We start from the raw sequence: 27,011 nt of genomic DNA, 5'->3' as shown, positions 1-27,011 counted from the left end.
GGGCTCTTCTTGAGCAAGTGCAAACCTGGTGGCGCCAGGTCCCTCCTTTTCTCCCCCCTCCCGCTGGCTCCGTTAAAAAAAAAAAAAATTTTTGGACGTCCTTAAGGGCATTTATTTCGACGTTTATTTAAACGTTTATTGCAGCTACTCACTGGGACACCAGTTCGTTACAGCTCTGAGCGAGAAGCAGGTAATTTTTACCTTTTTATAGCGGGCAGAGGGTTCCCCGATCGATCTCCACGTGGCCTATGGCGTCGGAGGGCGAGGTCGCGAAGAATCGCTCCCCGGACCGCGTGTGCGCTTCTAGCGGGGATGCGGGGGTCTTAAAGTCTGATTCGCCCTTGTAGGGTGTCAGTTTGGAGGCCGGTCAGTGTCCCGGGTCTTCCTCCGGTGCGGCGGTTTTTCCCGCCATAAACGCCCATCCCCGCTGCTCGCCTCCACCATCTTGGCCGGCCACTCTGCTCGGACGGCTTCTTCTTGGGCCGCCCTTGAGCTGGGAGACGTTAATGCCATGGCCACCCTTGATTTGGGCGACGGCAAAAAAGCGGCTAAAGTTAAGCGCCGTTCTTCCCACGCGGCTCCTTCGTGGAGTGTCGCGCCGGACGCCATCTTGGATGCGCAGCATGTTTCTCCCCCGCTCTTGCGAGCGCCGGTTGAGGGTGCGTCTAGGGCTGTGGCCCAGGCTGCTGAAGTGCACAGTCTGGAGGGGTTTCTCCCCTGAGTTTATTTTGCTGCTGCATCAGGCCTTCCTTATGCAAAACGCTGCCCCTGCTCCCTTGTCCGATAAAGGGGTTGAGGCCCCCAGAAGTAAACGCCCTCGGGTGGATTCCCAGGCCTTAGAGGACTCTGTCTCCTCTGATGTAGATGAGGGCAGCGTATCTGAGTTCTCCCAACGATCCTTTGGGGATTCCTTGGAGGAGACGGATTCCCGCTCAGATGGAGCGGATGACCCCTCTGCAGCGCGGATCTTTCGCTCAGAGGACTTGCCCAACCTGTTAGTGCAGGCCATGAGCATTTTGAAGATTTCCTCTCCAGAGGACGTCTCTCCCTCAGCCCCTGTTGGCTCCGCCATTATGCTGGGGACGAAGCGCCCGCCTAGAACCTTCCACGTGCATGATGCCATGCACACCTTAATTTCAGCTCAATGGGATGTCCCGGAAGCGAGCCTCAAAGTGGCTAGGGCTATGTCCCGCCTCTATCCTTTACCTGAAAGTGAACGGGAGGCCTTTCTTTGGCCTACCGTGGATTCTTTAATCACTGCGGTGACTAAGAAAACGGCGTTGCCGGTGGAAGGTGGCACGGCCCTAAAGGACGCCCAAGACAGAAGATTGGAGGCGGCCTTAAGGTCATCCTTCGAGGCGGCTGCCTTAAGTTTGCAGGCCTCAGTTTGCGGCTCCTGTGTGGCCAGGGCGTGCCTGACGATTGTGCAGCGGGCTTCCCCCTCGGATCCTTCCTTGAGGGCTGATTGGCTGGCCCTGGAATCGGGCTTGGCTTATTTGGCAGACTTGCTGTATGATGTCTTGAGAGCCTCGGCTAAAGGTATGGCTCAGACAGTCTCTGCGCGGCGGTGGCTTTGGCTGAAACATTGGTCTGCTGACCACGCCTCTAAGTCCCGCCTGGCTAAGTTGCCTTTTAAAGGCAAGCTGCTCTTTGGGGTCGAGCTGGACAAAATTGTGACTGATCTCGGCATGTCTAAGGGCAAGAGGTTACCAGAGGTCAGGGCTCGGACCAGTGCTCGCCCCGGTAACTCCAGAGGACAGTTTCAGGAAGCCCGTCGGTACCGCCCGGGCAAGTCGGGCTCCTCTGCCCCCTCTTCCTTCAAGAGGAACTTCTCCCCCAAGCAGCATTCCTTTCGCAGAGACCGCCGTCCCGGAGGTGCGCCCTCCGGTCCTCCCCCAGGGTCTCGTACCCAATGACGGGGTCCTGGTCCATGGCCCAGTGCAGATTGGAGGAGCCTGTCCTCGTTTCTGGGCGAGTGGACCAGGGTAACTTCAGACGCTTGGGTGCTGGAAGTCATCAGAGACGGCTACAAGCTAGAGTTCTGCCGACCCTTAAGAGACGGGTTTGTACTCTCTCCCTGCAAGTCTCCGGTCAAAGCTGTGGCAGTGCAGCAGACCTTGGACAATCTGATACGCCTGGGTGCGGTCGTTCCGGTGCCAGAAAATCAGCTTGGCAAGGGACGCTACTCCATTTACTTTGTGGTACCAAAGAAAGGAGGTTCTGTCCGGCCTATCCTCGACCTCAAAGGGGTCAATCGGGCCTTGAAAGTTCGGCACTTTCGCATGGAGACTCTCCGCTCTGTTATAGCGGCAGTGAAGGCAGGGGAGTTCCTGGCATCCTTGGACATCAAGGAAGCGTACTTGCATATTCCCATCTGGCCTCCTCATCAACGCTTTCTGCGTTTTGCAGTCCTGGGCCGACACTTCCAGTTCATAGCCCTCCCGTTCGGGTTGGCTACTGCTCCGCGGACCTTCTCCAAAGTAATGGTGGTCATCGTGGCCTTCCTGCGAAAGGAAGGAGTACAAGTCCATCCTTATCTGGACGAGTGGTTGATCCGAGCCCCCTCTTATGCAGAGTGCGGCAAAGCTGTGGACCGGGTGATTGCTCTTTTGAGCTCCCTGGGGTGGATCATCAACTGGGAGAAAAGCTAGCTGCGCCCGACTCAGTCCCTGGAGTATCTGGGAGTTCGATTCGACACCCAAGTGGGCAGAGTGTTCCTGCCGGACAATCGGATTGTCAAACTTCAGGCTCAGGTGGACCAGTTCCTAGTAGCCTCTCCACTTCGGGCTTGGGACTATGTGCAGCTGTTGGGCTCTATGACGGCCACGATGGAAGTAGTGCCCTGGGCCAGGGCTCATATGAGACCACTACAACACTCTCTGCTGCAGCGCTGGACTCCGGTGTCGGAGGATTATGCTGTGCGCCTTCCCTTGGACTCAGCAGTGCGCAAGGCGCTGAGCTGGTGGCTGAAGACAGACAAGTTGTCTGCAGGGATGCCTCTTGTGACCCCGGATGGATTGTCGTCACGACGGACGCCTCTTTGACGGGCTGGGGAGCCCACTGCTTGGGAAGGACAGCGCAGGGGCTCTGGTCTCCTGCAGAGGCAAAGTGGTCTATCAACCTCCTGGAACTCAGAGCCATTCGGTTGGCGCTTTTGGAGTTCCTCCTGGTACTGGCGTTGAGGCCAGTACGGGTCCTGTCGGACAATGCCACGGCTGTGGCCTATGTCAACCGCCAGGGAGGTACCAAGAGCGCCCCTCTAGCCAAGGAGGCCATGAATCTATGCCAGTGGGCGGAAGCGAACCTGGAACAGCTGTCAGCGGCCCACATTGCCGGAGTCATGAATGTCAAGGCGGACTTTCTCAGTCGTCATACCTTGGATCCCGGAGAGTGGCAGTTATCGGCTCAGGCGTTCTTGGACATCACGAAGCGCTGGGGCCAGCCGAGCCTAGATCTGATGGCGTCATCGGCCAATTGCCAAGTGCCGCGCTTTTTCAGCAGAGGACGGGACCCTCGATCTCTGGGAGTAGATGCTCTTCTCCAACAGTGGCCGACACAGGAGCTTCTCTGTGTGTTCCCGCCCTGGCCCATGTTGAGCAGGGTACTAGACCGGGTTGCAAAGCATCCGGGCCGGATAATCCTGGTGGGTCCGGACTGGCCCAGACGTCCCTGGTATGCGGACTTGATCAGGCTCTCAGTGGACGACCCTCAGCGGCTGCCAGTGGAGCAGGGCCTGTTGCATCAGGGTCCCGTGGTGATGGAGGATCCCTCCCCCTTTGGTCTTACGGCCTGGCTATTGAGCGGCAGCGTCTGAGGAAGAAGGGCTTCTCAGACAAGGTGATCGCCACTATGCTGAGAGCGAGGAAGCGCTCTACTTCTACTGCTTACGCCAGGGTTTGGCGTACCTTTGCAGCGTGGTGTGAAGCAGGCTCACTTTCTCCCTTCACTGCTCCAATTTCTTCAGTGTTGGCGTTCCTGCAAGAAGGTCTGGAGAAAGGCCTGTCACCCAGTTCCCTTAAAGTCCAGGTAGCGGCTCTGGCTTGCTTCAGGGGCTGCCTGAAGGGTGCTTCCCTGGCTTCGCAGCCAGATGTGGTACGTTTTCTCAAGGGAGTTAATCACCTGCGCCCTCCTCTGCACTCAGTGGTGCCTGCGTGGAATCTCAACCTGGTGCTAAGAGCCTTGCAGAAGCCGCCTTTTGAACCCTTGTCGAGGGCATCTCTGAAAGACCTGACGTTGAAAGCAGTCTTTTTGGTGGCTATCACTTCAGCCAGAAGAGTTTCCGAGCTCCAGGCACTCTCATGTCGAGAGCCTTTTCTGCAGTTCACTGAGGCAGGAGTGACTATTCGCACAGTGCCTTCCTTCCTGCCCAAGATTGTTTCTCGCTTCCATGTGAATCAGCAGCTCTGTCTCCCTTCCTTTCGTAGGGAGGACTACCCAGAGGAATACTCTGCTCTCAAATATCTGGATGTGAGACGAGTCATCATCAGATACTTGGAAGTGACCAATGATTTCCGGAAATCGGATCATCTGTTTGTCCTATTTGCAGGTCCTCGTAAGGGTCTGCAGGCTGCTAAGCCTACAGTGGCAAGATGGGTCAAGGAAGCCATTGCAGCAGCTTATGTGGCCGCGGGGAAGGTGCCGCCTATCCAGCTGAAGGCTCACTCCACTAGAGCTCAGGCGGCCTCGATGGCAGAGGCCGGGTCCGTCTCCTTGGAAGAGATATGCAAGGCGGCAACTTGGGCATCGGCCCATACCTTCTCCAGGCATTACCGCTTGACTGTGGCTGCTCGGGCGGAGGCCCGGTTTGGAGCTTCAGTGTTGCGGTCAGGGATTTCAATGTCCCGCCCTGGGTGAGTACTGCTTCGGTACATCCCACCAGTCTATGGATTGATCAGCATGATGATATGGAAGTTAAAATTATGTATCATACCTGATAATTTTCTTTCCATTAATCATAGCTGATCAATCCATAGCCCCTCCCAGATATCTGTACTGTTTGTACTCTGGTTGCATTTCCGGTTCAAGTTTAGTCTTCAGTTCCTGTTCAGGAGGACTTCGTGTTCAAGTTTTTTCAATTGGATTCTTCAAGAGTTGAGACGAGTTTGTGTTACAGTGAGCTGCTGCATTCCTCTCCCCTCCGTTTTACGGGGCTGGATTGAGACATAAATTCTGCCGGCGCTCCCTCCCGCTTCGTGCGGCTGTAGGGCAGCTTTGTACCCCTCCCGCTTCGGCGGTGTTAGGGTCAGTCAGCTCCTCCCGCGGTTGCGGTTGCTGGATAAGCGAGATCCCCCCCCCCCCCCCGCATCGGCGGGGTGGTGTCCCTCCCCCACTCCGCGGGGATGAGCTGGACGGATTCCCCTCCCCCACTTGTGTGGGGATGAGCTGGGTTAATTCCCCTCCCCCGTTTCGGCGGTGGTGAGCTGGGCAGAGTGTCCCTTTGTGGGTGTAATTCTCTAAGTGCTGAGTCCTGCGGATGGAGCTTGGATATCGACATACTGAGGAGTTTCCGGCAGCACATGACCACATATAGGGAGGCAAAAGGATTGCTCTCTATCTCTACCTGCTGGTAGATGGACACAACCCACCAGTCTATGGATTGATCAGCTATGATTAATGGAAAGAAAATTATCAGGTATGATACATAATTTTACCTTCTTTTACTAAGTTACAGTAAGCCCAATGCTTACCGCTCACTATACAGGAAGTACCGCCAGGCTACCGCAGCAGCCCAGCGGTACTTCCAACCCCTAGTGCGCCTTCATTTCCAGTGCTACAAAAAGTTATCTATTTTTGTAGTGCCGGAGTGAACCTGGTGGTATTCAGGCAGTGCCGTGTGCTGCCTAGTTATTGTCTGGTTAACGCAGGAGCCCTTACCACTACCTCAAGGGGTGTCAGTAAGGGCTCCCTCCCCCAAAATGGCTGTCCGTCCATTTCCTATAGGAAAGCGAGACTTCCCTTTTACCAGCTGTGGTAAAAGGGGGCCTTGGCGCACATGTAAAACATGCGCCAATGGCAGTTCTGGCCCCCTTTTGCTGCAGCTTGGTAAAAGGGTGTGTAAATTTGCAGATGACACAAAACTATTCAAAGTTGTTAAAACACAATGTGGACTGTTGAAAAATTGCAGTAGGAAACTGGAAGGCTGGGCATCCAAATGGCAGATGAAATTTAACGTGGACAAATGTGAAGTGATGCACATTGGGAAGAATAATCCGAATCATAGTTACCTGATGCTAATAAAGGTAAATATGTGGATAAAGGTGAGCCGGTTGATATTGTGTATCTGGATTTTCAGAAGGCGTTTGACAAAGTACCTCATGAAAGTCTCCAGAGGAAATTGGAGAGTCATGGGATAGGAAGTAGTGTTCTATTGTGGATTAAAAACTGGTTAAAAGATAGAAAACAGAGAGTAGGGTTAAATGGTCATTATTCTCAATGGAGAAGGGTAGTTAGTGGGGTTCCCCAGGGGTCTGTGCTGGGACCGCTGCTTTTTAACATTTATAAATGACCTAGAGATGGGAGTAACTAGTGAGGTAATTAAATTTGCTGATGACACAAAATTATTCAAAGTCGTTAAATTGCGGGAGGATTATGAAAAATTATGAAAAATTACATTGGGCTTTTCTGCCGTCATCTACTATGTTACTATGTTACAAGAGGACCATATGAGACTGGGAGACTGGGTGTCTAAATGGCAGATGACGTTTAATGTGAGCAAGTGCAAAGTGATGCATGTAGGAAAGAGGAACCTGAATTATAGCTACGTCATGCAAGGTTCCACGTTAGGAGTAACGGACCAAGAAAGGGATCTAGGTGTCGTCGTTGATGATACATTGAAACCTTCTGCTCAGTGTGCTGCTGCGGCTAAGAAAGCAAATAGAATGTTAGGTATTATTAGGAAAGGAATGGAAAACAAAAATGAGGATGTTATAATGCCTTTGTATCGCTCCATGGTGTGACCACACCTTGAATATTGTGTTCAATTCTGGTCGCCGTATCTCAAAAAAGATATAATGGAATTAGAAAAGGTGCAGAGAAGGGCGACAAAAATGATAAAGGGGATGGGACAACTTCCCTATGAGGAAAGGCTAAAGCGGCTAGGGCTCTTCAGCTTGGAGAAAAGGCGGCTGAGGTGAGATATGATAGAGGTCTATAAAATAATGAGTAGAGTTGAACGGGTAGATGTGAAGCGTCTGTTCACGCTTTCCAAAAATACTAGGACTAGGGGGCATGCGATGAAGCTACAATGTAGTAAATTTAAAACGAATCGGAGAACATTTTTCTTCACTCAACGTGTAATTAAACTCTGGAATTCGTTGCCAGAGAATGTGGTAAAGGCGGTTACCTTAGCGGAGTTTTAAAAAGGTTTGGACAGCTTCCTAAAGGAAAAGTCCATAGACCGTTATTAAATGGACTTGGGGAAAATCCACTATTTCTGGGATAAGCAGTATAAAATGTTTTGTACTTTTTTAGGATCTTGCCAGGTATTTGTGATCTGGATTGCCCACTGTTGGAAACAGGATGCTTGGCTTGATGGGCCTTTGGTTTTTCCCAGTATGGCAATACTTATGTACATATGCAGGATATCTAGAAAAGCGGGAGATTCGATATGTAGAATAATGGTGTATCAAACTATGACATTTATTATTGGACCGCTCTGGTGTTTCTGAGGAAAAAAGGCCTCAAGAAGCCCCCAGCTCTAGTTTAGCTTCAGGGGCAGGACTGCTTCATCATTGGCCAAAAAAACCTCTTTATGTTTTCTTTTACTCTTAATGTTTAAGCTTGCTTAGTTCACTTTGTTTAATTATAGCAACTTACAAAGCATAAATTAGCTTAAATCAACTTAGCTTGTCTGTTGCTTCTTCTCCTTCGGGTACTTCCTGTTCATCAAGTCCCGACCACGACCTACGATGGCCAAGATTATCCTTTGTACCATCACAGCAATATGATCTGTTTCAGTGCAGGGTGGATGTGGAAAGATTTTTACACAAGCTTCAATTTAAGTATATTTTGAAGATCAAGAAAGTAATACTGAAGATATATCCAGAGTAAAACTTAAATCTACTTGGTTTCCTCCGTGTCCCCCTGATCCTACAATCTCGATTTTTAAACAAGTAGTACTAAAGGATTTAGAGAGAATGGAATGCATAGAAATTAATAATTGGCATAACTTGTCAAAACAAGAACATGAAGCAGTACGCAAGTTGAAAAATAATATTCAATTAGTCATTCGAAGAGCCGACAAAGGCGGGGCAGTGGTACTGCAAGATCGTGTAAGCTATGAAGAGGAGATCTACCATCAACTCAGCATTAGTTTGGAATATATGCCATTAGATGTAGATCCTACCGAAAATTTGAAAACTTGTATATTCCAGTTTATGGGAGCTGCCTATGCTAGCAGTCTGATCACACAAAAAGAATTCCAGTTTCTCAATCAAGATACTCCTAATGTTCCAGTCTTTTATACTCTACCTAAGTTACATAAGACTTTAGTTAACCCTCCGGGCCGTCCTATAGTATTGGGAAAAGGCTTGGTATTAGAGCCTCTCTCGATCTATATTGACACATAGCTCCTGCCATTGGTACCTTTAGAGAAATCATTTATAAGGGATTCAACGCAATTTATGCAGCTGCTGGAATCATGGAGAACGTCTCTAGAGGACTTTACGTTAGTAATTTTGGATGTAGTATCTCTCTATACATCCATTCCTCAGGATGAAGCCCTAGAGATTATTGAGCTGTCATTAATAGATCGTCATGGAGATGAGCTGACCTCGTTTGTAGTAAAACTGGCGGCAGTAGCAATGAAGAACTATTTCCGGTTTGATGGTAGAATTTTTCAGCAAGTTTCTGGTGTCGCCATGGGCGTAACCATGGCACCCTCGGTGGCAAATAATGCTTTACATGTCACGCTTTGAAGGGAAGTATGTATACTGTTGTAGTTTTTGGAAGCACGTCAAACTGTGGATTGGATTCATAGATGATGTGTTCCTGTTAGGCAAGCTGATAATGCAACACTGGATTGTTTTGTTCATTACTTAAACCAATGTCATCGGAACATCAAGTTTACTTGCCAATATGACAAGAGCACGATTAATTACTTAGATGTAAAAGTAATTAAAGAAGTTTCTTCATTTAAGACGACTGTTTTTCGAAAAGAAACGGATGTGAATAACCTACAGCTGTCATCCAAAATTCTTAAAAGACAGCTTGCCATTCTCACAGATGTTACATTACCAACGTCTCTGCTCGGAGGAACAAGATTTCTGACACAAAGCTAAGGATTTAAGTGAGCGATTGCAGCAGAGAGGATATCCAAAAAAAAGTAGTTAAATATGCCTATCAGAGGGCAAAATATAATCATCGTAACTACTTGTTACACCAGATAGAAAAATCACATCAAGATGAGAATGGGATTATGACCTGCATCTTACGCTATACAAATGGAGCAAACAGGGTTTTTAAGATCATTAGAGACCACTGGGGAATTCTATAAACCCTACCAGTGTTTGAAAACACACGGGTAAGATTTGCATACAGTCATTCCAGAAATCTTAAGGAACTATTATGCCCTTCACTACTACCAGCTCAGATAGGAGAGACGCAGACCTACAACGGACACAGGAAGTGTAATGATTGCTGCATGTGTTTTATGATGTTAGAATTAGAACGTTTTATACATCCACAGACAGCTAAGGAATACACTCTGAAGATAAATACCACCTGTAGATCGGATCATGTTGTATACTGTATCGTATGCTCTTGCAATAAAATCTATGTGGGGCAAACTACACGCCTGTTATATGTCCGTCTGATAGAACATAAGAGCACAATTAAAACAAAGAAAAGTACTTCACCATTAGCTTGTCACTGTGAATTGCTACAACATACTTTTCTCCAACTTAAGTGTTTTGTGCTACAGCAGATAGAGATTTCTCTGAATCGTATTGGAGACAACAGAAAACGCATACTTTTGCAAAATGAACAGCGCTGGATATTTTGGCTAAGCTCACTAGCTCCAGAAGGATTGAATGGAAGGATAGAATGGTGCCACTTTTTTTAAACTTCTTTTGAACACTTTTTAAAACTTTTTCTGTATGTTTTTTGAACTTCTTCTGAGCTTTTTTGATTTAACTAGTTCATTTGTTGATAATATTGAATGAGAAGAACTAAGAGACACACCCCTGCAGTGCAATGTACTGATTGGCTCATAGTAAAGTAGGGCGTCTGACGTGGTCGGCTATAAAGAGCAGTCATTTTCTAACACGCTTGTCTTCCTTTGTTTCACCCGTGCGGAGGTATGAGGTTATAGCTGGGCATTTAAGCTGACCCCGACAGAACCAATTCAGTTGGTAACAGATTTCTCCTTTTCTTACTAGAAGTAACGCAGACCACTAGACCCTGAGGCACGTTATCGATACGCTGGCCATCGTAGGTCATGGTCAGGACTTGATGAACAGGAAGTACCCGAAGGAGAAGAAGCAACAGACAAGTTAAGTTGATTTAAGCTAATTTATGCTTTGTAAGTTGCTATAATTAAACAAAGTGAACTAAGCAAGCTTAAACATAAGAGTAAAAGAAAAAAATAATGAGGTCTTTTTGGCCAATGATGAAGCAGTCCTGCTCCTGAAGCTAAACTAGAGCTGGGGGCTTCTTGAGGCCTTTTTTCCTCAGAAACACCAAAGCGGTCTAATAATAAATGTCATAGTTTGATACGCCATTATTCTACATATCGAATCTCCCGCTTTTCTAGATATCTTGCTAAGGTACTGTGGAGATCACTCCCTGTTGAGTCTATAGTTTATAATCTTATGTACTTATGTCCACTTTAGGAGTCAGCACTCAAGGAAAAGATCTAGGAGTTATTGTAGACAATACGCAGTGGCCGAAAAAAGCAAACAGGATGCTAGAAATTATTAGGAAAGGGATGCAAAATAAGACCCAAGAATATTATAATGCCTCTGTATCACTCCACTCCATGGTGCAACATTACCTTAAGTGAAATTCAAAGAAGAGTTACCAAAATGATACAGGGGATGGAACTCCTCTCATAGGAAGAAACTAAAGAGTTTAGGGCTCTTCAGCTTGGAAAAGAGACAGCTGAGAGGAGATATGATTGAGGTCTAAAAAATTCTGATTGGTGTAGGGTAAAAGTGAATTGATTTTTCACTCTTTCAGAAAGTACAAATACCAGGGGACACAAAATTACATAGAAATACTTTTAAAACAAATAGGAGGAAATCTTTTTTTTCACTCAAAGAATAGATGAGCTCTGGAACTTGTTGCCAGAGGATGTGGTTACAGTGGTTAGCGTATCTGGATTTAAGAAAGGTTTGGACAAGTTCATGAAGGAAATTTCCATATTCTGCTGTCGAGCTAGACATGGGGAAGCCACTGCTTGCCCTGGGATCAGTAACATGGAATGTTGTTACTTATTGGGTTTCTACTAGGTACTTGTGACCTGGATTGGCCACTGATAGAAGCAAGATACTGGGCTAGATGGACCATTGGTCTGACCCAGTATGGCTACTCTCATGGTCTTATTTCTTAGGTAAGTGCATTTTCATTCTGTTGAGTTTCATTTTGTTTCAGCATGTGCTATTTTGTTTCATAGTAACAAAATAGTACACATTTTTAATGAAACGGATTCCCCCCCTCCCAGAAAGTCGTCAAATATTCCCCCTGCACACTCCAGGATTCTCTAGATAAATTTTTTCCTGAGACTAAACCTATTAACTTGAATTTTAATCTCCCTTTTTATTGGCAGCCCCCCATCAGTGAAGAGTCTGGAAGAAAAAGGCATTCTTTAACTTCTGCAGGTGAGGAGAGGGGACAGCGAAGACATACCTCAAACTCTGCTGCTAAGGTCATTCATTCTTCTAAACCCCCTACTGCCAAACAGCCTCAGCCTCAGGTTCCAGAAAATCTTCCCAAAGCGAATGCTGCACAAGAGAAGTCCTTGGATTATAGCAGCCCTGCCGTGAAACCCAGAGGAGGCGACATACCAGAGAAATAGACTCACGAATGTTTTGTGCCCAGGAAATCAAAGCTTTGCATCAGAATTTTAGCTCAAGGCTTTTTGGAGGCAACTCTGAATGCTCAATTAAACAAGAAAGCGAAACCAGTGATTGCAGTTGCAAGATTGTTTCAAAACATTTTTCTTTATCTGGCCTGATGGGGTTTTCTTTCTAACTCTTGGGATTATCGGTGGGATCCTAGAAGTTTGTCCATGGTTTCAGTTTTGCTTGCCTGGAACTATTGTTTACAAAAACTGCATTCATGTGTTGTATGCAAAGAACAGAAACAACCCAAACTTTGGGATGCCTTATCTATGAGTTCATATGTCTTGAAGATATATTTTACTGAAACTAATATCCTACTTTGTTTATCAGTGAACATTTATACTTATCAAATCCAAAAAAGAATGAGTACATATATAGAGCAAGCTTTTGTGGTGTTAAGGTGGCTTCACATTGATCAGTTATTAGGAGTCTTGAGCAAGGTTAGAATACAGGGGAATTGATGTACAATGACTGTCCTAAATTCACTAAACCAGTCTTGCACTGAATGAAATATAGCTTATAGTTCATTGTACAGATGGGTAAAATGCTATTAAAAACATATTTATAAAAAGGTCTGATATTTTCAATTTAGCAGTGATACTTTTTTAAAATTTGTTTTATGCTTGTGAGTAAATGGAGTTGGATTAATTTACATTTTATTTCCTTAAGTGATGTATGTGATAAGCTTATTTGGGAGGAAACGTAGAGCAGACTTGGAAGTGTTGAATGCATTTAGATGTTACAGTTTTCTGTTGAACTTTCAGGGTCTTGGGCCTTCATTTTGACAAAATAATATTTCAGTTGAAACAAGTGTCTACATCTCAGGGACACCATTATTTTTACTCCTAGGTTCATTCTGCAGAAAAAGAAAATTGAAAACTGCACATAGTGTTTGAAAATTCTACACAATGTGGCTCCTGTTACAAAGCAGCGCTACCAATTAGCATGCACTGAATGTGAAGAAGTCCATGGGAATTGAATGGGCTTCATCGAATTCAGCATGCTGCTAATCGGTAGCTGTGCTTTTATGTAAAAGGAGCCCTGTATTTGTAAATTTTCTTGTGCAGAATTTCCACATTGTAAGGGCTGATGCCACCCTGGACATGAAATCCTCCCCCACAGATATTTCCCTCCTCAGGTTCCACTTTCTCCTGCTCTTAACTAGTATTCCTGGCCCCCCCCCCCCCCCCCACCCCCCTTGGTAACTTTTGCCCCCAGCTTTCTCTGCCTCTTTCCCAGGATGAATACCTCCCATTTTTCTCCTCCTGCCACCACCCCCTCTCAATTTACCTGTTCTCTACCTTCCAGCAAATATCTGTATTCTACTCTCCCCACCCATCAGCATTTACTACCCCTCCTCTTTCCCTAACTCTCAGCAAGGCCCCACCTATCCTTTCTCCAGGTCCTCCCCCCCACCCCATTCATGGCACACACAAACACCATCCACCTTTTTCCGTCACTCTCCCCACCCGTGGCATGATCACTATCCACCTTTCTCTAGCTTCTACCTCATCCACCTTCCTCTAGCCCCCTTCTGTGACACATCTACCCTTCTCTAACTGCCCCTTCTTTGTGGCACAAATTGCATTTACCCTTTTCCAACTACCTTCCCCTCAAACCCCATTGGCACAAACAGCATCCACCGTTCTTTTCACCCCAATGGTGTGATCAAAAGGAGGAAGTACCCAGCTGCACATCGGGCTGCATCCTCCTCTTTTGTTGTCCTGGGCCTGACTGTTCCTTTGAACCACACAGGCCGCCGTACAACTGTGCAGTGTAAAGAAATGGTCAGGACCAAGATGGCAGAGGAGAAGAACATGGCCTGATGTACAGGCATGTACCTCCTTCTCTTCATCTTGGCAGGTAGGAGGCCAGCCATTGCCAGTGATCTCGAGATGGAGGGAGGCCGAGCCATTGTCATTAATCACGGCTGGGAGAGAGGGAGGCTGAGCCATTGCCTGTGCTGAATTCTTCCTGGGAAGTGCAGAATTTTGTACAGTCTGTGGAGGTGGGAAATTCTGTGCAAATTCTGCATTACACAATAGCGCAGAACTTCCCCAGGAATATATTTTGTATGGTTGAGAACTGGCATATACAGCACCAATTCTCCTCATCGATAACTTTTGCATTTATTTTTATTGGTTTTGTTGTAGCTTACAAGATGGAAACTAATTTATCCAGCTCTCCTTCCTCAACCAGTTAGAAATAAAGTTGCCAACTGAATCCAGAATTGATCCAGTCCTGGGCTTACCCCATTGCAGGCATATTTTCTTTTGGAATGCAATGGAGAAATCAGAACTACAAGTCCCTGCATGCAGTGGGGCAAACTCATTACTGGATCAACCCTGTTAGGTGAATTTGGATCCAGTTGACAACCCTATAGAAAATATAATACTAAACTCAATGGCAGCTTTGTGAATAGCTCTTTGGTCAGTGTTTGCTATTCATATGCAAAATGCACAGATGGTAATTCCAGGAAAAACAGGATCTTTATAGAATTTGTGTGTTTTGTATATTGCAGCAATTCAGTGGTTTCCTTCTCATTTCTAAGGGCTACTACTTCCAAAGTCTCTTATTCGATTAGTAACTGCAATTGCAAACTTAGGGCCTCTTTTATCAAGCCACGCTAGTGGCTCCCGTTTCGGCAATGCTGACAAAGCCCATTCACTTGGGTGTGGCTTGATAAGAGGCCCTTAATAAAGTTACTTCTGAATCTGTTTATTTCTGCCTTAAATCTCAAAACGTGGAAAAGCAAGTATGCTTATCTGTTTGTCTTGCATTGGATTTCATCAAAAGTTGAAAACTAAGCTGCAAACCTGTTGGGTTTTCTGCCTCACTACCTCCCAGATCTACGCAACTCAGTTATGGATTCTGTCATTTTCATCAGAAAACAGAATTCAGGTATGAATATACAGAATGTAAGTGAACTCTTGATTACACCAATGGTCTACTTTGTTATAAACAGCCTGTTTTGATGTGCTGAAGTCTTATAGCTGACTGATTAATTCATCTTCTGTCCATCAAAATGATGCAAATATAAATTATTTGGATTGAAAATTGTGCATAAAAACGATTTTAGATTTTCCTTTTTTTTTCATTCAGAATATGCATATTTAACATTAGTGTGTGAAGACTAGTTACATCTTTACAAATTTTATAAAATGTATTAAAATTTCTTACAAGCTCCTTTGTGTTTTGATATTTATTATAACAGAATGCCAATTCTGACATCACAAGAGACAGTACATATGTATATATTTATTTAGATTTCGATCATGTATTTTTCAATTGTAGCTGAAGGCAAGTTACATTCAGGTATAGTAGGCATGAACCTATGAGGAAGGGACGAGGGAAAGGAAATGGGACTTGATATACCACCTGCTGTGGTATTTTGCAACTACATTCAAAGCGGTTTACATATATTCAGGTACTTATTTTTTTACCAGGGGCAATGGAGGGTTAAGTGACTTACCCAGAGTCACAAGGAGCTGCAGTGGGAATTGAACCCAGTTCCCCAGGATCAAAGTCAGTGGCACTAACCACTAGGCTACTCCTCCACTCCAAAAACATCCCTATTTACAGGTAACACATTAACCTGTAATAGAGATTTAGATATTGACTTCAGGGCAAAACATACAAAACTTATGCCTTTGGGGCACAACAATCCAAATCAATTAAGAGAGAAAGAATACAGGTAACACATTAATCTGCAATAGTCAGGGATTTAGATGTTGACTTCAGGGCAAAGCATTCAAAAAAACTATGCCTTCAGAGCATAAGAATCCAAATCAATTAAGAGGAAAAGAATTAGCTACCAACAAACAGTAAAGGCAGCTACAAATATTTCTCCGAGGACAAGCAGGCTGCTTGTTCTCACATGTGGGTCATCGTTCGCAGCGGCCCAGGAATCGGCAAACAAATTTCGCAAGCAAAATAAAAAAAGAAAGTCTTTCAGGAAAGTTCCGTCACGCGGGCAGCACGAACCGCGCATGCGCGAACGACTTCCTGTCTGCCGCGCGTGCCTCTTTAGTTCTTTTTTCTCTGCGGTTAGGTGCGGCAGTGTTTTCGCATCTATGAAGGTGCATGGCTTGGTCTGAGGCCAGTTCCTTCAAGCTTATGACTCCAGTTGGAATAAGAGGAAGCAACCAGGTCAGAAGACAGTTCTAGTAAATTGGCTACATACATTATGAGCTGTTTAGTATCCACAAATTGTGTTTTGTAGTATGTTATAGTTTTCACAGAGCATAAGATATTTTATGAGGAAGATTTTTTTGTAGGAAATGATATGAAATATGTGCCTTAACTTTATTGGCTGTGAAGTTAATAATAGAACTTCTTCATTATTTTTCCTTCTCTGTCTCCTAACATAGATCTGATGAGACCTTTCCAATTTTATTTTGTAACGTAGCATAATGCTTATTCCTTATCCTGTTAATTTAATCCAGACTGACAGGTTATGTGTGTATCTGCAGATGGAGACGCACACATGCTGTTGCTGCTTCTCCTTTGTTTTCCTTTAAATTATATCCACTTAGTACAAAAAAAGTGCCCTGGTTTTGATGATCTCTTGCGCTATTTTTCCAAGTTACTGTAGTGAAGCTTGATTGTCCCAGACGAGTGGAACATAGATGGCACAGCACTCTTAATTACAAACAATCCAGTTTGTCTAGATTCCATTTCTTTCTCTTGGCAATGAATTATGATGTTCACAAAACTCATCTTGCTCAATGCTTACATGAAGGAAGCTAGTAAGAGTTCTATGCCATCTGTTAAACTCTTCTGGGGCACCCAGTTTTAACACTAGCAACTTGGAAAAATAGTGCAGGAGAGTATTATAACCAGGGCACTTTTCATACCAAGTGCAGGTGGTTTTATATATATATATAAGGGTTGCACATCAATGGCCAACAGAGAAGTTTTATTTTCTAGTACACTGCTATAGTAATCCTGACCATGTGAGAGATTAGTTCTCTCCCTTTCTTATAGTGTGTCCTTTCTGTCCCTCCCTCAGCTATTAAGAAACTGTACCTGCTAAATCGGTATCCTTTTTAGAATTTTTCTAAGCCACTCAGGTGGTCTGAACCATAGGTAGAATAAGTGCCAAAATGTTTTTGTATCTATGCGACTTCTTATATTGTAAGTTGTTTTTTCTTCTACTTGGTGATGTCCCTTCTTCAGCCAATGTAAGGTTAAATTTAGTTTGAAGTGATCGGACCATGGAATGTCCGACCATTTATGTTCTGTTATTATGAAGTTTCGGTCTGTTGTAAATTTATGTACAAGTACGTCAAGTGTGTGACCTTTTTTATGTGTGGGATAAACACAAAGGAATCATGTTTAGAAGGAATGGTTCCGTGGAATCTTAGCGGAGATTGGGTGGTGACGCCGGTAATTGGAAACAGGAGCTGGGCAGACTTCTACAGTCTACGCCCTGATTGTGACTGAATAGATAAGGATGGGCTGGAGTGTAAATTCTAAGGGGCTTCGATGTTAGCTTCAGAACTTAGTACAAGAACAGTACTGTGCAGACTTCTATGGTCTGTGCCCTGAGAAAGGCAAGGACAAATCAAACTTGGGTATACATAGAAAGTAACACATACCATGTAAAATGAGTTTATCTTGTTGGGCAGACTGGATGGACCTATAGGTCTTTATCTGCCGTCATTTACTATGTTACTATGCTGCGCTCCGTCAGGCCCAGGAACAGGACTTCTCTTCGCGACTGATTTTCACTTTTATTTTCTTTTTTCTTAAGGATTTTTAAAAAAGAGTAGTTTTCCCGCAGCTCTCGACGAGCATATCCAGGCCTTGTTTCCAGAACTTCCGGAAGGCTTACTGCGACAATCAGCTTCGGTGTCAGGGGAGCTTGCGCCTTCTGTGCCATCTGCTGTAGCGGTGTTTGGCTCTTCTCCTGTGGTGAGGTCACCGACTGCGGTGCCGGCCAGGTCGATTCCCCTTCAACGTCAATGGAGGGAGCTTCACCGCAGTCGGATCGGGTGTCGACTTCTCAACATCGCCACAGAGGACATCGTTCCTCGGCGTCGAGGCAGGTCCAGTGTCAGAGTACCTTGACACAGGTTGTGTCTGACACTGAGCAGGAGCGCTCGTGGGAATCAGAGGAAGATCCCAGGTACTTCTCTTCTGATGAGGAGGATTTGGGGGGGACACCGGTGCCGGAAAGAATATTTGAAGCGGGGGAGTCGGAGAAACTAAACAAATTCTCTGTAACCTTGGAGGATGTAATGGGTCAGTTCAGCAAGCTGAAGAGTAGTAAATCACCGGGACCTGATGGTATTCATCCCAGAGTATTAATAGAACTAAAAAATGAACTTGCGGAGCTACTGTTAGAAATATGCAATCTGTCCCTAAAATCGAGTGTAATACCGGAAGACTGGAGGGTAGCCAATGTTACTCCGATTTTTAAGAAGGGTTCCAGAGGAGATCCGGGAAATTATAGACCGGTGAGTCTGACGTCGGTGCCGGGCAAGATGGTGGAGGCTATTATTAAGAATAAAATTGCAGAGCATATACAAAAACATGGACTGATGAGACAAAGTCAGCACGGATTTAGTGAAGGGAAGTCTTGCCTCACCAATCTAATGCATTTTTTTGAGGGGGTAAGCAAACATGTGGACAATGGGGAGCCGGTTGATATTGTATATCTGGATTTTCAGAAGGCGTTTGACAAAGTGCCGCACGAAAGACTCCTGAAGAAATTGCAGAGTCATGGAATCGGAGGTAGGGTATTATTATGGATTAAGAACTGGTTGAAAGATAGGAAGCAGAGAGTAGGATTGCGTGGCCAGTATTCTCAGTGGAGGAGGGTAGTTAGTGGGGTCCCGCAGGGGTCTGTGCTGGGTCCGTTGCTTTTTAATGTATTTATAAATGACCTAGAGATGGGAATAACTAGTGAGGTAATTAAATTCGCCGATGACACAAAATTATTCAGGGTCGTCAAGTCGCAGGAGGAATGTGAACGATTACAGGAGGACCTTGCGAGACTGGGAGAATGGGCGTGCAAGTGGCAGATGAAGTTCAATGTTGACAAGTGCAAAGTGATGCATGTGGGTAAGAGGAACCCGAATTATAGCTACGTCTTGCAAGGTTCCGCGTTAGGAGTTACGGATCAAGAAAGGGATCTGGGTGTCGTCGTCGATGATACGCTGAAACCTTCTGCTCAGTGTGCTGCTGCGGCTAGGAAAGCGAATAGAATGTTGGGTGTTATTAGGAAGGGTATGGAGTCCAGGTGTGCGGATGTTATAATGCCGTTGTATCGCTCCATGGTGCGACCGCACCTGGAGTATTGTGTTCAGTACTGGTCTCCGTATCTCAAAAAAGATATAGTAGAATTGGAAAAGGTACAGCGAAGGGCGACGAAAATGATAGTGGGGATGGGACGACTTTCCTATGAAGAGAGGCTGAAAAGGCTAGGGCTTTTCAGCTTGGAGAAGAGACGGCTGAGGGGAGATATGATAGAAGTGTATAAAATAATGAGTGGAATGGATCGGGTGGATGTGAAGCGACTGTTCACGCTATCCAAAAATACTAGGACTAGAGGGCATGAGTTGAAGCTACAGTGTGGTAAATTTAAAACGAATCGGAGAAAATTTTTCTTCACCCAACGTGTAATTAGACTCTGGAATTCATTGCCGGAGAACGTGGTACGGGCGGTTAGCTTGACGGAGTTTAAAAAGGGGTTAGATAGATTCCTAAAGGACAAGTCCATAGACCGCTATTAAATGGACTTGGAAAAATTCCGCATTTTTAGGTATAACTTGTCTGGAATGTTTTTACGTTTGGGGAGCGTGCCAGGTGCCCTTGACCTGGATTGGCCACTGTCGGTGACAGGATGCTGGGCTAGATGGACCTTTGGTCTTTCCCAGTATGGCACTACTTATGTACTTATGTACTTATGTACTTATGATGAGTCCTTTGGGATTCCCTCTGACCCTTCTCCGCTGGAAAGAAGACTATCTCCACCAGAGAGTCTGTCTTTTTCCTCCTTTGTTCGGGAAATGGCTATGGCTATTCCCTTCCCTGTGGAGGTTGAGGATGAGCCCAGGACTGATATGCTTGAGATCCTGGATTATTCTTTTCCAACTAAAGAGGCTGTGACAGTCTGCATAAGGTACTGAAGGAAGTCCTTATGCGAAACTGGTCCGCCACTCTGTCTGGCCCTGTGGTTCCCAAGAAAGCTGAGTCCCAATACTGGATCCACGGTGAACCTGGATTGATGAGGTCCCAATTACCCCACAATTTCATGGTGGTGGATTCCGCTCTCAAGAGAGCTAAGAGTACTAGAGACTATGCTTCGGCGCCCTCAGGCAGAGGAGCTAGGACTCTTGACTCTTTTGGGAGAAAGACATATCAGGTCACTATGCTTGCTGCCAAGATCCATTCATACCAGCTCTTCACGAGCGTACACTTGCAGGATTCGATAAGTCAACTGTCCAGCTTGGTTGAGACACTCCCTACGGAGCTGGCCAAGCCTTTTCGCCAGGTGGTCAGGCAGCAGAAGGCATGTTGCAAGTTCCTGGCCAGGAGTACTTTTGACACTTTTGATGTGACATCCAGGATCGCTGCTCAAGGTATAGTGATGCGCAGACTCTCATGGCTGCGTGTCTCTGACCTGGATCATTCTGTCCAGCAGTGGATGTGCCTTGCCAGGGGGGGGGGGGGGGGGGACAATCATTTTGGAGAGAAAGTAGAGGATCTTGTTAATCAGATTAAGAAGCATAATGATGCTATGGATTCTCTCTCCCACCGGCGTCTTCTGCTACAGCCTCCTCATCTAGGAGGTTTTTTGGAGGGAAGAGAAGTGCTCCCTATTCCTACTCAAGACGTAGGTGCACTCCTGCTTCTCGGCAGCCTGCCCAGGCTCAGCCCCAGCGTGCTAGTTCTCTTCAACAGCGTGCGGATAAGGCCCATTCTGCTCCCCAGCAAAAGCAAGGGATGGGCTTTTGACTGGCTCCAGTTCAGCATAGCCTCTGTAAAAGTGTCCATACCGGACGACTTGCCAGTTGGGGGGAGGTTGATGTTTTTTCACCAAAGGTGGCCTCTCATAACCTCCGACTGGTAGGTTCTTCAAATAGTCCGGTTAGGATACACCCTCAATCTGGAATCCAAACCTCCAAATTGCCCACCAGGAGCTCATTCTTGCAGCTCCCAGCACAGGCAGGTACTTGCAGAGGAACTCTCCGCCCTTCTAAAGGCCAGTGCAGTCGAACCCGTTCCACCAGGGGAAGAAGGGCTGGGATTCTATTCCAGGTACTTGTGCAAAAGAAAACGGGGGGGGGGGGGGGGATGCGTCCCATCCTAGACCTAAGGGGCCTGAACAAATATCTGGTTCGAGAAAAGTTCAGGATGGTTTCCCTGGGCACCCTTCTTCCCATGATTCAAGAGAACGATTGGCTATGCTCTCTGGACTTAAAGCATGCTTACACACACATCTCGATACTTCCAGCTCACAGGAGGGATCTTCGATTTTGGCTGGGAACACAGCACTTTCAGTACTGTGTACTGCCCTTTGGTCTGGCATCTGAGCCCATGGTGTTCACAAAGTGCCTGGCTGTAGTTGCAGCGTCACTATGCAGACTAAGAGCACATGTGTTCCCTTATCTCGACGATTGGCTGGTGAAGAGCACCTTGGAGACGGGCACTCTACATCCATGCGAATAACTATTCAGATGCTAGAACTACTGGGGTTCGTGATCAATTATTCCAAGTCCCATCTCACCCCAGTTCAAAAATTGTAATTCATTGGAGCACTGTTGAACACAAAGACAGCTCGTGCTTATCTCCCCGAGGCGAGGGCAGGTAACCTCCTGTCCCTAGTGTTCTTGGTTCGAGTGTCCCAACAGATCACAGCTCGGCAGATGTTGAGACTTCTGGGGCACATGGCCTTCACAGTTCATGTGACTCCCATGGCACGCCTACACATGAGATCAGCTCAGTGGACCCTAGCTTCCCAGTGGTATCAAGCTGCGGGGAGTTTAGAGGATGTGATCCAACTGTCCACCGACTTTCGAAATTCCTTACAGTGGTGGACGAGTCGATCCAATTTGATCTTGGGACGTCCATTCCAAATTCCTCCGCCATGAAAAGTGCTGACGACAGATGCATCCCTCCTAGGGTGGGGAGCCCATGTAGATGGAGAAGATTTGCCGTCTGGTGTGACAGCAAGGCCCTAGATCCTTTTTCTTGTACTACCCCGGGGAAAAGGACGGTGATAGGAGTGTACTACCGTCCGCCTGGCCAAGACGAGCAGACAGACGCAGCAATGACAAGGGAAATTAGGGAAGCGAATAAAAAGGGAAATGTAATATATCTGTATCATATCACCCCTGGAGGAAAGGAGGAACAGGGGTGATATGATACAGACGTTCAAATACTTGAAAGGTATTAATCCGCAAACAAATCTTTTCCGGAGATGGGAAGGTGGTAGAACGAGAGGACATGAAATGAGATTGAAGGGGGGCAGAATCAAAAAAGATGTCAGGAAGTATTTTTTCACGGAGAGGGTGGTGGATGCTTGGAATGCCCTCCCGCGGGAGGTGGTGGAGATGAAAACGGTAACGGAATTCAAACATGCGTGGGATATGCATAAAGGAATCCTGTGCAGTAGGAATGGATCCTCAGAAGCTTAGCCAAAATTGGGTGGCGGAGCAGGTGGGGGAAGAGAGGTTGGTGGTTGGGAGGCGAGGATAGTGGAGGGCAGACTTATACTTTCTGTGCTAGAGCCAGTGATGGGAGGCAGGACTGGTGGTTGGGAGGCAGGAAGTACTGCTGGGCAGACTTGTACGGTCTGTGCCCTGAAAAAGGCAGGTACAAATCAAGGTAAGGTATACACATGAGTTTATCTTGTTGGGCAGACTGGATGGACCATGCAGGTCTTTTTCTGCCGTCATCTACTATGTTACTATGGGTGACTTCAATTATCCGGATATAGACTGGGTGAATAAAACATCGGTACACGCAAGGGAGGTGAAATTTCTTGATGAAATCAAGGACGGCTTCATGGAACAGCTGGTTCAGGAGCCGACAAGAGAAGGAGAAATACTAGACTTAATCATTAGTGGAGCTCATGATCTGGTGCAGGGGGTAACGATGCGAGGGCCGCTTGATAACAGTGATCATAATATGATCGGTTTTGATATTGGCTGCAAAGTAAGTGAACTCAGGAAATCAAATACACTAGCGTTTAACTTTAGAAAAGGAGATTATGATAAAATGAGAAGAACGGTGAAAAAAAGACTGAAGGGAGCAGCTGAAAGGGTAAAAAACTTAAATCAGACATGGATGCTGTTCAAAAACACCATCCTAGAAGTACAGGACAAATATATTCCGCGTATTAGAAAAAGAGGAAAAAAGACCAAACGTCAGCCAGCATGGCTAAACAGTAAGGTAAAGGAAGCTATTAGAGCCAAAAAACAATCCTTCAGAAAATGGAGAAGGGAACAGACTGAAGACAGTAAGATAAAACATAAGGAATGTCAAACCGAATGCAAAAAGGAGATAAGGAGGGCTAAGAAGGACTTTGAAAAAAGTTAGAGTTAGAAGCAAAAACACATAGCAAAATTTTTTTTAGGTATATTAAAAGCAGGAAGCCGGCTAAAGAATCAGTAGGGCCGCTGGACGACTGTGGTGTTAAAGGGGCGATCAGGGAAGACAAAGCCGTAGCAGAGAAATTGAATGAATTCTTTGCTTCGGTCTTCACCGAGGAGGATTTGGGAGGGATACCGGTGCCGGAAAAGGTATTTGAAGCGGACGAGTCAGAAAGACTAAATGATTTCACTGTAAACTGGGAGGATGTAATGGGGCAGTTCTGCAAACTGAAAAGTAGTAAGTCACCGGGACCGGATGGTATTCATCCCAGAGTATTAATAGAGCTGAAAAATGAACTTGTGGAGCTACTGTTAGTAATATGCAATTTATCCCTAAAAATAGGTGTGGTACCAGAAGATTGGAGGGTGGCCAATGTAATGCCGATTTTTAAAAAGGGTTCCAGAGGCGATCTGGGAAATTATAAACCAGTGAGTCTGACGTCGGTGCCGGGAAAAATGGTGGAGGCTATTATTAAGAATAAAATTACAGAGCACATACAAAAGCATGGGCTACTGAGACAAAGTCTGCACGGTTTTAGTGCAGGGAAGTCTTGCCTCACAAATCTACTGCATTTTTTCGAGGGGGTGAACAAACTTGGACAACGGGGAGCCGGTGGATATTGTATATCTAGATTTTCAGAGGGCGTTTGACAAAGTGCCGCATGAAAGACTCCAAAGGAAACTGGAGAGTCATGGGATCGGATGCAGTGTATTATTATGGATTAAGAGCTGGTTAAAGGATAGGAAGCAGAGAGTAGGGTTAAATGGCCATTATTCTCAATGGAGAAGGGTGGTTAGTGGGGTCCCTCAGGGGTCTGTGCTGGGACCACTGCTTTTTAACATATTTATAAATGACCTCGAGATGGGAGTAACTAGTGAGGTAATTAAATTCGCAGATGACACAAAATTATCCAGGGTCATCTCGTCGCAGGAGGAGTGTGAAAAATTACAAGAAGACCTCGTGAGACTGGGGGATTGGGTATCCAAATGGCAGATGAAGTTCAACATTAACAAATGCAAAGTGATGCATGTGGGAAGGAGGAACCCGAATTACAGTTATGTTATGCAAGGTTCTGCGTTAAGAATTACGGACCGAGAAAGGGATCTGGGAGTCATTGTGGATAGGACGTTGAAATCTTCAGCTCAGTGTGCTGCGGCGGCTAAGAAGGCGAACAGAATGTTGAGTATTATTAGAAAAGGGATGGAAACCAAGCATGAGGATGTTATAATGCCGTTATATCGCTCCATGGTTCTGGTCGCCTCATCTCAAAAAAGATATAAAGGAATTGGAGAAGGTGCAGAGAAGGGCGACAAAAATGATAAAAGGGATGGGACGACTACCCTATGAGGAGAGGTTAAGACGGCTAGGACTCTTTAGCCTGGAGAGAAGGCGGCTGAGAGGTGATATGATAGAGGTTTACAAAATAATGAGTGGGATAGAGCGGACAAATGTGAAGTGTTTGTTTACGCTTTCTAACAATAATAGAACCAGGGGACACAAGATGAAATTAGAATGTGGTAGGTTTAAAACAAATCGGAGAAAGTTTTTCTTTACTCAGCGCGTAGTTAGACTCTGGAACTCATTGCCAGAGAAGGTAGTGACGGCAGCTGGCCTTGCTGAGTTTAAAGGGGGTCTGGACAGATTTCTGAAGGAAAAATCCATTGATCGTTATTAAATTTTGGGGTTTTTGCCAGGTTCTTGGGGCCTGGATTGGCCGCTGTCGGAGACAGAGTGCTGGGCTTGATGGACCTTTGGTCTTTTCCCAGCGTGGCAGTGCTTATGTGCTTGAATACCTTCTACACTTATCAATCAGAGTCTGGTCTCAAGACCAACTCCGTAAGAGTTCACCTTAGTGCAATTAGTGCTTATCATCAACGTGTAGAGGGTAAGCCTATCTCTGGACAGCCTTTAGTTGTTTGCTTCATGAGAGGTTTGCTTTTGTTAAAGCCCCCTGTCAAACCTCCACCAGTGTAATGGGATTTCAACATCATTCTCACCCAGCTGATGAAAGCTTTTGAGCCAATGAATTCCTGCCATCTGAAGTACTTGACCTGGAAGGTCATTTTCTTGGTGGCTGTTACTTCAGCTCGTAGAGTCAGTGAGCTCCAAGCCCTGGTAGTGCATGCACCTTATATCAAGTTTCATCATAACAGAGTAGTCCTCCGCACTCACCCTAAGTTCTTGCCGAAGGTGGTGTCGGAGTTCCATCTGAACAGGTCAATGGTCTTGCCAACATTTTTTTCCCGTCCACATACCCGCCCTGGAGAAGACAAGTTGCACACCTTGTCCATTTCCCTAAGTCCATTTTAATAATGGTCTATGGACTTTAACTTTAGGAAGCCATCCAAGCCTTTTTTAAACCCCGCTAACCTAACCACTTTTACTACATTCTCTGGCAACGAATTCCAGCATTTAATTACATGTCGAGTGAAGAAATATTTTCTCTGGTTCGTTTTAAGTTTACTACTTTGTAGCTTAATTGCATGCCCCCTAGTCCTAGTATTTTTGGAAAGAGTAAACAGGTGATTCACGTCTACCCGTTCCACTCCAATCATTATTTTATAGACCTCTATCATATCTCCCCTCAGCCGTCTTTCTCCAAGCTGAAGAGTCCTAGCCGCTTCAGCCTTTCCTCATAGGGAAGTCGTCCCATCCCCTTTATCATTTTCGTTGCCCTCCTCTGTACCTTTTCTAATCCAACTATATCTTTTTTAAGATGCGGTGACCAGAACTGAACATAATATTCAAGGTGTGGTCGCACCATGGAGTGACACAAAGGCATTATAACATCCTAATTTTGTTTTCCATTCCTTTCCTAATAATACCTAACATTCTATTTGCTTTCTTAGCCGCAGCCACACACTTAGCAGAGGGTTTCAACGTATCATCATTGACGATGCCTAGATTCCTTTCCTGTTCGGTGGCTCCTAATGTGGAACCTTGCATTACGTAGCTATAGTTCGGATTCCTCTTTCCCACATGCACCACTTTGCACTTGCTTACATTAAACATCATCTGCCATTTGGATGCCCAGTCTCGTACGGTCCTCTTGTAATTTTTCACAATCTCTTGCGATTTAACAACTTTGAATAACTTTGTGTCGTCAGCAAATTGAATTACCTCACTAGTTACTCCCATCTGTAAATCATTTATAAATATGTTAAAAAGCAGCAGTCCCAGCACAGACCCCTGCGGAACCCCACTATCTACCCTTCTCCAATGAGAATACTGTCATTTAACCCTACTCTCTCTTTTTTATCTTTTAACCAGTTTTTTTTATATCCACAATAGGACTGTACCTTCTATCCCATGACTCTCCAATTTCTTCTGGTGCCTTTCATGAAGTAC

The 27,011-nt window shown here is 45.6% G+C and overlaps 1 protein-coding gene across 2 annotated transcripts in view; it reads left to right on the top strand.

The window, feature by feature from the left end:
- LARP1B (La ribonucleoprotein domain family member 1B) overlaps positions 1 to 15,190 on the top strand; it is a 603,652-nt gene extending 588,462 nt beyond the window's left edge. For both annotated transcript variants that reach the window (XM_030191742.1, XM_030191741.1), the window contains one exon: positions 11,765 to 15,190. In XM_030191742.1, the coding sequence (XP_030047602.1) occupies positions 11,765 to 12,013 (249 nt within the window). In that variant the 3' untranslated portion in view covers positions 12,014 to 15,190. The remainder of the gene's footprint in view (positions 1 to 11,764) is intronic.
- The last annotated feature ends 11,821 nt before the right edge of the window (positions 15,191 to 27,011 follow it).

This window comes from Microcaecilia unicolor, chromosome 2 (genome assembly GCF_901765095.1).
Source record: "Microcaecilia unicolor chromosome 2, aMicUni1.1, whole genome shotgun sequence".
NCBI lineage: Eukaryota > Metazoa > Chordata > Amphibia > Gymnophiona > Siphonopidae > Microcaecilia > Microcaecilia unicolor.
This window is presented reverse-complemented; position numbering and strand designations above follow the sequence as displayed.